This window comes from Panulirus ornatus, chromosome 24 (assembly GCF_036320965.1).
Source record: "Panulirus ornatus isolate Po-2019 chromosome 24, ASM3632096v1, whole genome shotgun sequence".
In the NCBI taxonomy this organism is placed as follows: domain Eukaryota; kingdom Metazoa; phylum Arthropoda; class Malacostraca; order Decapoda; family Palinuridae; genus Panulirus; species Panulirus ornatus.
The window spans coordinates 5,267,944-5,285,536 of record NC_092247.1 but is presented as its reverse complement, the minus strand read 5'-3'; the positions used below and the strand labels follow the sequence as shown (position 1 = coordinate 5,285,536).

The 17,593-nt window shown below is 40.5% G+C and overlaps 1 protein-coding gene across 4 annotated transcripts in view; it reads right to left on the bottom strand.

The window, feature by feature from the left end:
- The window catches only part of ApepP (Aminopeptidase P), a 70,707-nt gene that overhangs the window by 20,995 nt on the left and 32,119 nt on the right, over positions 1–17,593 (bottom strand). For all 4 annotated transcript variants that reach the window (XM_071677009.1, XM_071677010.1, XM_071677007.1 and 1 more), the window contains exons 6-7: positions 13,921–14,117; positions 6,771–6,912 (exon numbers count right to left, since the gene is read on the bottom strand). In XM_071677009.1, coding sequence (XP_071533110.1) covers positions 6,771–6,912; positions 13,921–14,117 — 339 coding nt within the window. The remainder of the gene's footprint in view (positions 1–6,770; positions 6,913–13,920; positions 14,118–17,593) is intronic.

The following is a 17,593-nucleotide window of genomic DNA, read 5'->3' as shown; positions in this document are numbered from 1 at the left end:
AGAAGAGGGTGTTTTGAAATGGTTTGGGCACATGGAGAGAATGAGTGAGGAAAGATTGACCAAGAGGATATATGTGTCGGAGGTGGAGGGAACGAGGAGAAGAGGGAGACCAAATTGGAGGTGGAAAGATGGAGTGAAAAAGATTTTGTGTGATCGGGGCCTGAACATGCAGGAGGGTGAAAGGAGGGCAAGGAATAGAGTGAATTGGAGCGTTGTGGTATACTGGGGTTGACGTGCTGTCAGTGGATTGAATCAAGGCATGTGAAGCGTCTGGGGTAAACCATGGAAAGCTGTGTAGGTATGCATATTTGCGTGTGTGGACGTATGTATATACATGTGTATGGGGGTGGGTTGGGCCATTTCTTTCGTCTGTTTCCTTGCACTACCTCGCAAACGCGGGAGACAGCGACAAAAAAGAAAAAAAAAAAAAAAACATAATTCATACCAAAATCAAAAGATGCATTAACAGTTTGGTCGTCCAACCCTAAAAGACACACAGATCTGCAAGAAAAGGTCAAATAACGGGCATGAATGTTGAGTCAAAAGAAAGGGGCTGAGCTATACAGAGAGGACAGAAGCCACAAACTTACATATAGTTGTAAGCATGGAAGGAAAAGGCAAGACATGATTACAGATTTCAAGTGCCTTCATTAGTATGACAATGCCATCACTCAACAGGTCTTTACACCATAAAAGAAGGGCATGATGTGGAAATTCCATGATGTAGTATGCAAAAAATATAAAAAAATTATTTTCTTTTACAAAATGGCAATGAGCATTCAAAAGTACTGAAAAATACATGAAAAAGTTACAGTAAACCTTTGTGTTGGCCTGGTTCAGTACACCTTTTGTGTTGGTTTGGTCCCAGGGTAAAAGAGCATTAAGAAAGTGTATTTAACAGCTCCTAGTCAGAGAGGACAACATGAAAATGACATTTCTCTCTACTTTTCTTCATCCGATAACAGGCACAGTGCTCAAGATAAAAGCATGAATAGACTTAGATATATCATACTCTTCACACTAAAATTCAGAGTGAAGAAGATTAGCTAGCAAGTGTAGGGAAGAGACTAAAAGATTTGTTTCATTCTTTAAAATCAAATCTCTACTCTTCCTTCATACATACTTTTATTTCATAAATTCTCTTATTACACAAAGAGGCATAGTGTTGATGGAGAATAGCATGAATTTATGTAGAAAAACTACATTTCACACTCCAAGTAAATGTAGGGAGATCAAGTAGCTGGCATGTGAACGAGTGATATTGGAGTTTTTTTCTTTGAAATATCTTAGCTCTTTACCTATCATTTCTTACCAAAGTTCTCCATGATCCCAGGATTACACAGAAAATCTGGTGCAAATGTAATTTCTTCCATAAGTGTGAATTCACTGGGAATGCCAACCACTCCTTATTTACTCCTGCTAATTCACTCTTTACATCACTTACATTCTTTTTTTCACAAACCTAGTGACTTAGCTCATCCAACAAACTATTTGTTTCCCAAAGGGTAACTATGTGAACATGACTTTCATATGGAGAATAGCAGAATATTTTCCAGTGCCTTCTTAGCAAAGTTAGACTACTAATGGTAAAGTAAGTCACTTGGATATCTAAACAGGCAGGAAATGTTAGTATATCAATTGTCAGCTACCATTTTCTAAGAGCACAATTGTTGTTGGTTACCATATAAGGGACAGACGGGTACAAACTGAGCAACTAGAAGACACAACAAAAGCTAAGGTATAAACAATACAGCAATCATATGAAGGTGGATGATTATTATGCATTAAATAAAAAAAAGGAAGAGGATAATTTTAACTTGTACTGTTCACAGGTAATGGATGGCAACATTCACCACTGGGAATAAGGGACTCAAGCCTAGCCCAACGAAATAATAGAACTAGTGACCTAAACTGCTTTCTCTTGCCCTTCAAGTTACATGAGGTAGCCATGGACTGGTCAGAGATGGAAAACTTTTGTGGGAGCACAGCAGTTTAGCTCACTAGTCTATTATTTCAATGGCCTAGGTACGAGTGCCATGTCCCTGGTGGTAACTATTGCCAAAAAAAGAGCAAATACAGAAAGTAGAGGAAAATTCTAAAAACTGTCTGATGGTAAATAAATATCAAGAAGTGTGATCCACAGAATGTAAGGTTTCCTCCTGTGCAAAAACAGGTATAACAACACTCTGAGGAGGAGAATGATGAAATGAGTTTAATCAAATACATACATAATGCAATCTTATCATACTCTGTCGCCCTCTCCCATGTTAGCTAGCGAGGTAGCGCAAGGAAACAGACGAAAGAATGGCCCAACCCACCCACATATACATGTATATACATACACGTCCACACACCCACATATACATACCTATACATATACACATATACACATGTATATAATTCATACTTGCTGCCTTTATTCACTCCTGTCGCCACCCCACCACACATGAAATGACAACCCCCTTCCCCCGCATGCGTGCAAGGTAGCGCTAGGAAAAGACAACAAAGACCACATTCGTTCACACTCAGACTCTAGCTGTCATGTGTAATGCACCGAAACCACAGCTCCCTTTCCACATCCAGGCCCCCATGGTTTACCCCAGACATTTCACATGCCCTGGTTCAATCCACTGACAGCACGTCGACCATGGTATACCACATCATTCCAATTCACTCTATTCCTTGCACGCCTTTCACCCTCCTACATGTTCAGGCCCCGATCACTCAAAATCTTTTTCACTCCATCCTTCCACTTCCAATTTGGTCTCCCACTTCTCCTCGTTCCCTCCACCTCTGACACATATATCCTCATTCTCTCCATGTGACCAAACCATTTCAAAACACCCTCTTCTGCTCTCTCAACCACACTCTTTTTGTTACCACACATCTCTCTTACCCTTTCATTACTTGCTCGATCAAAACACCTCACACCACATATTGTCCTAAAACATCTCACTTCCAATAAATCCACCCTCCTCTGCACAACTCTATCTATAGCCCACGCCTTGCAACCATATAACATTGTTGGAACCACTATTCCCTCAAACAAACCATTTTTGCTTTATGAGATAATGTTCTTGCCTTCCACACATTTTTCAATACTCCCAGAACCTTCGCCCCTTCCCCACCCTGTGACTCACTTCCGCTTCCATAGTTTCATCCGCTGCCAAATCCATTCCCAGATATCTAAAAACACTTCACTTCCTCCAGTATTTCTCCATTCAAATTTACCTCCCTATTGACTTGTCCCTCAACCCTACTGTACCTAATTACCTTGCTCTTATTCACATTTACTCTCAGCTTTCTTCTTTCATACACTTTATCAAACTCAGTCACTAGCTTCTGCAGTTTCTCACCTGAATCAGCCACCAGCGCCGTATCATCAGCGAACAACAACTGACTCACTTACCAAGCCCTCTCATCCATAACAGACTGCATACTTGCCCCTCTCTCCAAAACTCTTGCATTCATCTCCCTAGCAACCCCATCCATGAACAAATTAAACAACCATGGAGACATCACGCACCCCTGCAGCAAACCAACATTCACTGCGAACCAATCAATTTCCTCTCTTCCTACTCGTACACATGCCTTACATTCTCGATAAAAACTTTTCACTGCTTCTAGCAGCTCGCCTCCCACACCATATATTCTTAATACCTTCCACAGAGCATCTCTATCACATGCCTTCTCCAGATCAATGAATGCTACATACAAATCCATTTGTTTTTCTCAGCATTTCTCACATACATTCTTCAAAGCAAACACCTGATCCACACTTCCTCTACCACTTCTGAAACCACACTGTTCTTCCCCTATCTGATGCTCTGTACATGCCTTCACCCTCTCAATCAATACCCTCCCATATAATTTACCAGGAATACTCAACAAACTTATACGTCTGTAATTTAAGCACTCACTCTTATCCCCTTTGCCTTTGTACAAGGGCACTATGCATGCATTCTGCCAATCCTAATGCACATCACCATGAGCCATACATACATTAAATATCCTTACCAACCAGTCAACAACAACAGTCACCCCCTTTTTTAATAAATTCCACCGCAATACCATCCAAACCCGCCACATTGTCGGCTTTCATCTTCCGCAAAGCTTTCACTACCTCTTCTCTGTTTCCCAAATCATTCTCCCTAACCCTATCACTTCGCACACCACCTTGACCAAAACACCCTATATCTGCCACTCTATCATTTAAAACATTCAACAAAACTTCAAAATACTCACTCCATCTCCTTTTCACATCACTACTACTTGTTATTATCTCCCCATTAGCCCCCTTCACCGATGTTCCCATTTGTTCTCTTGTCTCACGCACTTTATTTACCTCCTTCCAAAACATCTTTTTATTCTCCCTAAAATCTAATGATACTCTCTCACCCCAACTCTCATTTGCCCTCTTTTTCACCTCTTGCACCTTTCTTTTGACCTCCTGCCTCTTTCTTTTATACATCTCCCACTCATTTGCACTATTTCCCTGCTGCAAAACTCGCCCAAATGCCTCTCTCTTCTCTTTCACCAATAATCTTACTTCTTCATCCCACCACTCACTACCCTTTCTAATCTACCCACCTCCCACGCTTCTCATGCCACAAGCATCTTTTGCACAAGCCGTCAGTGCTTCCCTAAATACATCCCATTCCTCCCCCACTCCCCTTACGTCCTTTGCTCTCGCCTTTTTCCATTCTGCACTCAGTCTCCCTTGGTACTTCCTCACACAAGTCTCCTTCCCAAGCTCACTTACTCTCACCACTCTCTTCATTCCAACAATCTCTCTTCTTTTCTGAAAACCTCTACAAATCTTCACCTTCGCACAGTCTTCATAGTCACAGACACAAAAACACATAACCGTGCATACTTCACAATTCCAATCTTTCTTTTCACCCAAACTATTCTTGATCCATTCCATCCATGCTCTGTAACATCCTTCCATACTCTCAGTGATAGCACAATTGCACATCCTTCTTTTCCTCTTCCCTGATAATTTTCATTCATTCCAGCCCATATTACTCCTTCCATAATGCAAGTTGCAGCACACTAAAAATAACTGGTAATTCATTATAAGCATTCTTCAAATAGATATACTGACTTTCCAAAATCAATAGCTTTCTGAAAACCTCCTAGTTCCAAGCATTTCAGAAATGTGATACTTGCGTGTAATTATTTGTATCATACATGGAGGGAATTTTACACCCATGAGGTCCATCTCATAAACATTCTGTATTGCAATACAACTTCAATTCATGTATGCTGTCTGCATTATTCATGTCATCAGTCACTTTATTCTATTCACTGACCACTCATACAGTAAAATGTACTTCTTAACACGTTTTTTCAAAAGTTCCATGCTTAATTTCATGTTCTGTCCTCTAGTTACTCAAGCACTACATCTCTCAATGAACTGTTCATCATTTACTTAATAGACCTGTTTTAAGAACTTATAGGTTGTGACGAGGTTACCTTCACTCTTCCCTCTTCCAAGGTGGGCAAATCTATAGCCTCTAACCTTCTTCAATCCGGTATCATCTTTGCTTCCCTCCTCTTCACCCTTTGTATTAGCTCTTTGAGCTTCTTTAGGTCAGTACCAAACAAGAGAAGCATATTCTAGTTTTGGCCTTATACAAAATATGAACAGCTTGCTAATATTTCCTTATATATATACTTGCAAGCTATTCTAATATTTGCCAGTCTTTCACTTCCTCCAAAATTCATATACACTTTTCCCTGTCTCTTTGTTATCCCTTTCATTAACTTCTCTATAATTCAAACAAGCCCAGGCCTTGGTACAGACTTTTCTCCACAACTGGAACCTCCACAAAGTAGAAAGAAAGTTTCCTTAGCTATTCTCCTAATGCAGGACTCTCGTGACAGGTTAGGGACAATGATAACTCCAAAGACCTTCTTCTGAACAAAAACCTCAAGTTTATTTCCTGCTAGATAACAATCATATTGAAGTATTCTTTTACTGTGCCCCATCCTCATTACTTTACATATTCTCAGGTCGAATCTAATCAACCATGTATCACATCAACGTTCGAATCTGTTTAGGTCCCCTTGTAAATTCATGCATTTCTCCTTGCTTTTCACTTCCCTCATGACCATGGCATTATCTGAAAACATATCCAGATAAGAGTCTATAGCTTCAGTCATGTCATTTACACAGATGGCCCCAGAACAGAACCCTGTGGCATTCTGATGGTCACCTCAAACCATTTGGAAAAGGCTCCCCTGACATGTGTCTTTTGTTCCCCTCCACTGAGATAATACTCTCTCATTCTCATTAAATATCTCATTTCAGTATTAACTGTCTTTGTTTCTTGCACTGAATTTTTACAGCTCTCTGATGCCCATTCCTTTTGGGAACTTCCTCAAAGTGGTGGCCATGGCAAAAGAGCCTCCATAACTGTTGAACTCTAGTGCCACTTCTTAGCCTTTATTGCCTCACCCTTAACAGGGAACTAGCAGAGGGCAATTCTAGCGCAACGTTTCTAACAACTACTTCTACCTAATGTGTTCAAACCCATGACTTTTACCTAATGATCCTTTTAGCAACTTAAATATTCTCTTGGGGTCATTTTTATATACCTCCACTCTAAGTGGCCCAGTCTCAAGGAAGAGTTTTGAGTGACATTAAATCTGAAGAAATTACTGTAGCTTTAAAAAACAATTATCATTTCATCAAAGTCATGATAAACACTACACTAAAATATGCATGGCAAAATGAAGACCTGTAAAAACATTAAAAGCACTACCTTTAATCTCTGTTGGGTTCTTGATGGCCTTCATTAGAGCCACAGGTGATACCTTGCTTATTCTTTTCTCTTTAGGGACCATCTCCGTTACTGCTTGTGAAGCATGGTTGGATACCCACACTTTTTTTTTTTGTATAGTTAACTGAAAATAAAAATCATAAAATTTTCAATATTACAAATCAAGGATTTATGGATATTTTAGCATAAAGCATTAGTTATGACTGCTCTAGCCTAAACTCTCACAATGATGACATACATCCTGCCCCTGCTATCCACATAACTAACAAGCGTGGTTTCATTCATACAAGTCTTATCTCTTGACACCATTTTCAGAAAATACTGAGTGAGTTTAACTCTTGTGTTGTAAGCACTAAGACAAGTAGATTGCACAACCCTAACCCAGGGCATTACCTAGCTATCCACTTCCTTTAACCCCTCCCCTTCAATATCTGGAAGTATTCTCCTATCAAATATTCCAGTCAACTGTCCTAGTTTTCACTAAGAATGCTACATGAATTTTCTCTAATTTCTGCTATACTATGAAGTGGCACTGAAATTCACTTGTTATGGAGACCCTGTTGCTGCGGCCAACCCCATGAGGGAGTTCCAGGAATCAGAGATATAGATGGACTGCTATATTGCTGAAGCCCACAACAATACAATCAAAGCTCCTTAGCTCAAATCATATTTTGCTCTAAGGAACATGGTCATGACTGAGGAAATGGTTAACACAGCATGACAAAAGCTTATCCTTAAGAACCCCACTCAGTATTTTACATTTCATGGCTTAGAGACCTAGCCATACTTGTACAGGCTGCTTCTTCCTACAGTTCATTGGTATGCAGAAGTGCCACAAGCCATAACAGCTGTAACTGGAACTATGAAAAGAATCTTAGTTAAAGTTACCCATTTAGCCCAATGTCTTACCCTGTAAAGACCTTACCTATACTTGAATGGGTTGCTTTTTTTTTTCGATCATCTAATTCAAAAGGCATGCTTTACTGACATGCATAAATGCATTATTTCACTAACAACTACAATTAACACCATGAACAATCCTTTTGTCTTAGTTACCTACATAACACGTTAGAGAAAGATGCAGCCAAAGGCATGCTCTACATCCATTATTAGCTAAATGATAATAGTCAGTGGAGCACTAATTAAGGGGAAGATTAATCAATGGAGATTTGAAATGTTTTCACTGGGAAAAGTTCTTTGTGTATCAGCAATCCACTGACAGTGAGGGGGAAGAGACTGAACCAGGGCATGTGAAGGAATTGAGGTATACATGGAAAGGTCTGTGGGGCCTGGATGTGGATAGGGAGCTGTGGTTTCGGTGCATTACACATGACAGCTAGAGACTGAGTGTGAATAAATGTGGCCTTTTTTGTCTGTTTTCCTGGCACTACTTCGCTGAAGCAAGGGGTAGCAATGCTGTTTTCCTGTGTGGCAGGGTAGCAACAGGAATGGATGAAAGCAAGAAAGTATGAACATGTACATGTGTATGTGTGTAATGTCTGCGTATGTGTATGTGTATGTATATGTTGATATGTGCGTGTGGGCGTTTATCTACATATACGTGTATATGAGTGGATGGGTGATTCTTCATCTGTTTCCTGGCACTACCTTGATTATGTGGGAAATGACGACTATGTATACTAAATGGGAACATTGGTGAAAGGGGCAAATGGGGAGATAATATCAACTAGTGGTGAAGTGAGAGGGAGATGGAGTAAGTATTTTGAAGGGTTGCTGAATGTGTTTGATGATAGAGTGGCAGATATAGGGTGTTTTGGTCGAGGTGGTGTGCAAAGTGAGAGGATTAGGGAGAATGATTTGGCAGACAGAGAAGAGGCAGTGAAAGCTTTGCGGAAGATGAAAGCCAGCAAGGTGGCAGGTTTGGATGGTATTGCAGTGGAACTTATAAAAATGAGGGTGACTGTGTTGTCGACTGGTTGGTGAGGACATTCAATGTATGTATGGTACATGGTGAAGTGCCTGGGGATTGGCAGAATGCAGGCATAGTGCCACTGTACAAAGGCAAAGGGGATAAAGGTGAGCATTCAAATTACAGAGGTATAAGTTTGTTGAGTATTCCTGGCAAATTATAAGGGAGGGTATTGATTGAGAGGGTCAAGGCATGTACAGAGCATCAGACAGGGGAAGTGCAATGTGGTTTCAGAAGTGGTAGAGGATGTGTGGATCAGGTGTTTGCTTTGACAAATGTGAGAAATACTTAGAAAAACAAATGGATTTGTATGTAGCATTTATGGATCTGTAGAGGGCATATGGTAGAGTTGATAGAGATACTCTGTGGAAGGTATTAAGAATATATGGTGTGGGAGGCAAGTTGCTAAAAGCAGTGAAAAGTTTTTAACGAGGATGTAAGGCATGTATACGAGTAGGAGGAGAGGAAAGTGATTGGTTTGCCGCTCAGGTGCGTGATGCCTCCATGGTTGTTTAATTTGTTTATGGATGGGGTTGTTAGGGAGGTGAATGAAAGAGTTTTGGAGAGAAGGGCAAGTATGTAGTCTGTTGTGGATGAGAGGGCTTGGGAAGAGTCAAAATTGTTGTTCACTGATGATACAGTGCTGGTGGCTGATTCCGGTGAAAAACTGCAGAAGTTGGTGACTGAGTTTGGTAAAGTAAGTGAAAGAAGAAAGCTGAGAGTAAATGTGAATAAGAGCAAGGTTATTAGGTTCAGTAAGGTTGAGGGACAAGTCAATAGGGAGGTAAGTTTGAATGGAAAAAAACTGGAGAAAAAGCAGACGTGAGTCACAGGGCGGGGGAAGGGGCGAAGGTTCTGGGAGTGTTGTAGAATGTGTGGAAGGCGAGAACATTATCTCGGAGAGCAAAAATGGGTATGTTTGTAGGAAAAGTGGTAGTGGTTCCAACAATGTTATATGGGTGTGAGGCATGGGCTATAGATAGGGTGTGCGGAGGAGGGTGGATGTGCTGGAAATGAGATGTTTAAGGACAATATGTGGTGTGAGGTGGTTCGATCGAGTAAGTAATGAAAGGGTAAGAGAGATGTTTAGTAATAAAAAGTGTGTGGTGGAGAGAGCAGAAGAGGGTGTATTGAAATGGTTTGGTCACATGGATAGAATGGGTGAGGAAAGAGTGACAAAGAGGATATATGTGTCAGAGGTGGAGGGAACAAGAAGCAGGAGACCAAATTGGAGGTGGAAAGATGGAGTGAAAAGGATTTTGAGCAATCGGGGCCTGAACATGCAGAAGGGTGAAAGGTGTGCAAGGAACAGAGTGAATTGGAAAATTGTGGTATACCGGGGTCGATGGGATGTCAATGGATTGAACCAGGGCATGTGAAGCGTCTGGAGTAAACCATGGATAGTTCTGTGGGGCCTGGATGTAGAAAGGGAGCTGTGGTTTCGGTGCATTACACATGACAGCTAGAGACTGAATGTGACCGAATGTAGCCTTTGCTGTCTTTTCCTAGTGCTACCTCACACGCGACCGAGGGGAGGAGGGTGCCATTTCATGTGTGGCTGGATGGCGGCAGGAATGGATGAAGGCAGCATGTGTGTATATATGTACGTGTATATATGTATGTATACATTGAAATGTATAGGTATATATATATGTATATATATATATCCCTGGGGATAGGGGAGAAAGAATACTTCCCACGTATTCCCTGCGTGTCGTAGAAGGCGACTAAAAGGGGAGGGAGCGGGTGGCTGGAAATCCTCCCCTTTCTTGTTTTTTTTTAATTTTCCAAAAGAAGCAACAGAGAAGGGGGTCAGGTGAGGATATTCCCTCTAAGGCCCAGTTCTCTGTTCTTAACGCTACCTCGCTAATGCGGGAAATGGCGAATAGTTTGAAAGAAAGAAATATATATATATATATATATATATATATATATATATATATATATATATATATATATATATATATTCCCTGCGTGTCGTAGAAGGCGACTAAAAGGGGAGGGAGCGGGGGGCTGGAAATCCTCCCCTCTCACTTTTTTTTTTTTTTTTTTCCAAAAGAGGGAACAGAGAAGGGGCCCAGGTGAGGATATTCCCTCAAGGGCCCAGTCCTCTGTTCTCAACGCTACCTCGCTAATGCGGGAAATGGCGAATAGTATGAAAGAAAGAAATATATATATATATATATATATATATATATATATATATATATATATATATATATATATATATATATATATATATATATATATATATATTTTCTTTCTTTCTTTCAAACTATTCGCCATTTCCCGCATTAGCGAGGTAGCGTTAAGAACAGAGGACTGGGCCTTTGAGGGAATACCCTCACCTGGCACAATTCTCTGTTCCTTCTTTTGGAAAAAAAAAAAAAAAAAAAAAAAAAAAAACCGAGAGGGGAGGATTTCCAGCCCCCCGCTCCCTCCCCTTTTAGTCGCCTTCTACGACATGCAGGGAATACGTGGGAAGTATTCTTAATCCCCTATCCCCAGGGATAATATATATATTTTTTTTTTTTTTTTTTTTTTTTTTTTTTTTTTTTTTTTTTTTATACTTTGTCGCTGTCTCCCGCGTTTGCGAGGTAGCGCGAGGAAACAGACGAAAGAAATGGCCCAACCCCCATACACACGTACATACACACGTCCACACACGCAAATATACATACCTACACAGCTTTCCATGGTTTACCCCAGACGCTTCACATGCCTTGATTCAATCCACTGACAGCACGTCAACCCCTGTATACCACATCGCTCCAATTCACTCTATTCCTTGCCCTCCTTTCACCCTCCTGCATGTTCAGGCCCCGATCACACAAAATCTTTTTCACTCCATCTTTCCACCTCCAATTTGGTCTCCCTCTTCTCCTCGTTCCCTCCACCTCCGACACATATATCCTCTTGGTCAATCTTTCCTCACTCATTCTCTCCATGTGCCCAAACCATTTCAAAACACCCTCTTCTGCTCTCTCAACCACGCTCTTTTTATTTCCACACATCTCTCTTACCCTTACGTTACTTACTCGATCAAACCACCTCACACCACACATTGTCCTCAAACATCTCATTTCCAGCACATCCATCCTCCTGCGCACAACTCTATCCATAGCCCACGCCTCGCAACCATACAACATTGTTGGAACCACTATTCCTTCAAACATACCCATTTTTGCTTTCCGAGATAATGTTCTCGACTTCCACACATTTTTCAAGGCTCCCAAAATTTTCGCCCCCTCCCCCACCCTATGATCCACTTCCGCTTCCATGGTTCCATCCGCTGACAGATCCACTCCCAGATATCTAAAACACTTCACTTCCTCCAGTTTTTCTCCATTCAAACTCACCTCCCAATTGACTTGACCCTCAACCCTACTGTACCTAATAACCTTGCTCTTATTCACATTTACTCTTAACTTTCTTCTTCCACACACTTTACCAAACTCAGTCACCAGCTTCTGCAGTTTCTCACATGAATCAGCCACCAGCGCTGTATCATCAGCGAACAACAACTGACTCACTTCCCAAGCTCTCTCATCCCCAACAGACTTCATACTTGCCCCTCTTTCCAGGACTCTTGCATTTACCTCCCTAACAACCCCATCCATAAACAAATTAAACAACCATGGAGACATCACACACCCCTGCCGCAAACCTACATTCACTGAGAACCAATCACTTTCCTCTCTTCCTACACGTACACATGCCTTACATCCTCGATAAAAACTTTTCACTGCTTCTAACAACTTGCCTCCCACACCATATATTCTTAATACCTTCCACAGAGCATCTCTATCAACTCTATCATATGCCTTCTCCAGATCCATAAATGCTACATACAAATCCATTTGCTTTTCTAAGTATTTCTCACATACATTCTTCAAAGCAAACACCTGATCCACACATCCTCTACCACTTCTGAAACCGCACTGCTCTTCCCCAATCTGATGCTCTGTACATGCCTTCACCCTCTCAATCAATACCCTCCCATATAGTTTACCAGGAATACTCAACAAACTTATACCTCTGTAATTTGAGCACTCACTCTTATCCCCTTTGCCTTTGTACAATGGCACTATGCACGCATATATATATATATATATATATATATATATATATATTTTTTTTTCCAAAAGAAGGAACAGAGAATTGGGCCAGGTGAGGGTATTCCCTCAAAGGCCCAGTCCTCTGTTCTTAATGCTACCTCGCTAACGCGGGAAATGGCGAATAGTTTAAAAGAAAATATATATATATATATATATATATATATATATATATATATATATATATATATATATATATATATATATATATATATATATTTTTTTACAAAGCAAAAAAAAAAAAAAAATATATATATATATATATACGTGTGTGGGCATTTATGTATATACATGTGTATGTGGGTGGGTTGGGCCATTTTTTCATCTGTTTCCTTGCACTACCTCACTAACCCAAGAGACATCAACAAAGTATAGTAGAAAAAAATAAAACTACCAGAAATTCAACAAACATAATAAACTGACCTTGTGCAATGTGCCAAATTTAAGTGTCTATACAGCAACAAATTTGGAAAATTTACCAAAAGTCCTTTTGCTTTAACTCATCTTTATATTTCCTATCACTGGCATACTAAAACGTTTCTTTTAATTTTTTGATAAATCTAAGTCAAAAGGACTCCACTAGCTAGATTTCTAAGGTTGGCTTTCAAAACAGCCCTTATAAGGAAAGTAAACCAAAGAAAAAAATAAAGGCTGGAAAGGAGCACATAAAAAAAAACAAGTTGCCAAACTGTACCATAACTGAGATGAGAGAAGATACAGCAATACAATAAAGGATAGATACAACAACACAGAAAAGGATACTGTTTTGACATGGAACAGGAAGCCTTATAAAGAACGCACCAACAAAAGTTCAAATGGGAGAACATGGAAAAGGAGGTCAAAGATACTACAAAGGGAAACAATATGGGGCATGATGAAAAAGTATAAAGTGAAGAAACAATATGGGATATGATGAAAAAGTATAAAGTGAAGAGATATCACGAGATTGAAATAACAAGAAGAGAATCTGCATAAGCCAGTCTGCAGTGCAGAATGAAAAGGAGAGATGATACTGACTATGAAAACATGAGAAAGTTAAATGAAAATTTTTTACTATACTGTAGCTTTCAACAAATCAAATACACACCTGGCTAGTAATAAACCTGGGAAGGTCCTCATACGGCCTAACAATCACTTTGACTTCTCCCGCCTGAAGAGCTTCTCTAGCACCGGAAGTCAGCTGAGATTCATTTACGAACAAGACTGCTTCATTTTCAGTCACTACAGCATATGAGAAAAACACTGGGTTGTACTCGATGTCTGATCCCCGTAGGTTAAATAAATCTGCAGAGAAAAATAAAAACACAAGCAATAATTGACCACAGTATGTCCTGCAATTCAAATGTCAATCTTGATATCGTATAATGCTTCTCCAACCCAATTTCTTTCTAAAACTCATAACTTCCCAATCTTTGATTGCTCTTACAAGTATTTCCATCATTTAACAAAAAAATAAAACTAGACTTCACCATACTATCTATCTTGTAGATCACACATTTCACAAGTAATCTGGATACCACACATTTTACAAATAACTTTAATCTATCTAAATAGGCTTTACAATAATATCTACTACATTTTGGAAACCATACATTTCAGAAATAGAATGTCTCTAGAAATGGAAGTCTTTTTACAAGTGCAAAAAATTCTTTTGAACAGTTACTCCAATTAAACAATGAAATGATTTGTTCATGTATGGAACACTGATCTCATCTTGGGTGGATCTAGCTTTGTGTGCCTAATTGACAGGGTTAAGCATAAAGCAATGCACCTTATCATCATCTAATCTGTCCTCAAAACTAGACCCCAATTCTCACTATCAAGCTGCTGGTTCACTTTCCCTCTTCTAAATGTACTATGTCTGTTTCTGCTCTCTAGGGCTGGCTGTTTCTATGTTTATAATCATTAGTTAAACATTACATTGCTCAGTAAGATGCTGCATTGCATATACACTGTAAACTCAGGGTGAGTTATTGTGATGTCTGTTTCTTTCCCTATATCACAAGGCCATGGAACTCTTTACTAGCCCAAAATTTCTCAAAAAAATTAAAACCTGCCCTTTAATCCTTAAACAGCAGGCATGGCCATTAATTCATGCATCATTCAATGGGTTATCATGTCACCTCCTGGAGGATGAACATGCACTTATGAAGGTGGTTGTGAGGATAACAAGAATAGTGGAAGTTTTCCTATGCTTTCCTGGCAATGAAAGAGACCTTTCTTGGCTACTAATGGTACAATCAGTCAATTAGATGGCTAAAGAAGTAAGAAATTTGGCACATCATTCTATGCTGAACACTGTTTCCTAAAAGGATATCAACTGATGTCAGAGCAGTTCATGGGTTAAAGCCAATCATTCAAACACAAAACATGTCCATCCGTCTAAGTGTTACAACTTCTCTTCTCATGCCAGGATGGTTGATTTATCATTACATCAGTAAACAATTTTTTTTTTTTTTTTTTTTTTTTTGCCGCTGTCTCCCGCGTTTGTGAGGTAGCGCAAGGAAACAGACGAAAGAAATGGCCCAACCCACCCCCATACACATGTATATACATACGTCCACACATGCAAATATACATACCTACACAGCTTTCCATGGTTTACCCCAGACGCTTCACATGCCTTGATTCAATCCACTGACAGCACGTCAACCCCGGTATACCACATCGCTCCAATTCACTCTATTCCTTGCCCTCCTTTCACCCTCCTGCATGTTCAGGCCCCGATCACACAAAATCTTTTTCACTCCATCTTTCCACCTCCAATTTGGTCTCCCTCTTCTCCTCGTTCCCTCCACCTCCGACACATATATCCTCTTGGTCAATCTTTCCTCACTCATTCTCTCCATGTGCCCAAACCATTTCAAAACACCCTCTTCTGCTCTCTCAACCACGCTCTTTATTATTTCCACACATCTCTCTTACCCTTACGTTACTTACTCGATCAAACCACCTCACACCACACATTGTCCTCAAACATCTCATTTCCAGCACATCCATCCTCCTGCGCACAACTCTATCCATAGCCCACGCCTTGCAACCATACAACATTGTTGGAACCACTATTCCTTCAAACATACCCATTTTTGCTTTCCGAGATACTGTTCTCGACTTCCACACATTCTTCAAGGCCCCCAGAATTTTCGCCCCCTCCCCCACCCTATGATCCACTCACTTCCATGGTTCCATCCGCTGCCAGATCCACTCCCAGATATCTAAAACACTTCACTTCCTCCAGTTTTTCTCCATTCAAACTCACCTCCCAACTGACTTGACCCTCAACCCTACTGTACCTAATAACCTTGCTCTTATTCACATTTACTCTTAACTTTCTTCTTTCACACACTTTACCAAACTCAGTCACCAGCTTCTGCAGTTTCTCACATGAATCAGCCACCAGCGCTGTATCATCAGCGAACAACAACTGACTCACTTCCCAAGCTCTCTCATCCCCAACAGACTTCATACTTGCCCCTCTTTCCAAAACTCTTGCATTCACCTCCCTAACAACCCCATCCATAAACAAATTAAACAACCATGGAGACATCACACACCCCTACCGCAAACCTACATTCACTGAGAACCAATCACTTTCCTCTCAAATATGAGCAAGGTTATTACTTCACCAGGGTTGAGGGACAAGTAAATTGGGTTGTAAAATTGAATGCTGTGGTTTTGGTGCATTACACACAACAGCTAGAGACTGATTATGAATGAATGTGGCCTTTCTTGTCTTTTCCTAGCGCTACCTTGTGCTCACGCAGGGGGATGGGGTGCCACTTTCATGTGTGGCCGGAATGAATGAAGGCAGCAAGTATCTCATGATCTTTCTTCTCATGCCCAGGTGCATAGACACCAATAATCACCCATCTCTCTCCATCAACTTTCACTTTTACCCATATCAATCTAAAGTTTACTTTCTTACACTCTATCACATATTCCCACCACTCCTGTTTCAGGAATAGTGCTACTCCTTCCCATGCTCTTGTCCTCTCACCAACCCCTGACTTTACTTCCAAAACATTCCCAAACCACTCTTCCCCTTTACCCTTGAGCTTCGTTTCACTCAGAGCCAAGATATCCAGGTTCCTTTCCTCAATTATACTACCTATCTCTCCTTTTTTCTCATCTTGGTCACATCCACACACATCTAGATGCCCCAATCTGAGCCTTTGAGGAGGATGAGCACTCCCCGAGTGACTCCTTCTTGTTTCCCCTTCTAGAAAGTTAAAATACAAGGAGGGAAGGGTTTCTGGCCCCTAGCTCCTATGTTATAATGATGGGTGATTTGAATGCAAAGGTGAGTAATGTGGCAGTTGAGGGAATAATTGGTGTACATACATGAGTATGTGGGTGGGTTGGGCCATTCTTTCGTCTGTTTCCTTGAGCTACATTGCTCTCTGGCCATCTCTCATGTATATCTCTCTTTTTAAACCAGGTATTCCCAATCTCCAGTCCTTTTTCAGCACACAAATATACATGCTCTTCACCATTTCCATTTACATGTAAATGGAAATGGTTCCATGGTTTACCCCGGACGCTTCACATGCCCTGGTTCAATCCATTGACAGCATGTCTACCCCGGTATACCACATTGTTCCAATTCACTCTATTCCTTGCACGCCTTTCACCCTCCTGCATGTTCAGGCTCCGATCGCTCAAAGTCTTTTTCACTCCATCTTTCCACCTTCAATTTGGTCACCCACTTCTCGTTCCCTCCACCTCTGACACATATATCCACTTTGTCAATCTTTACTCAC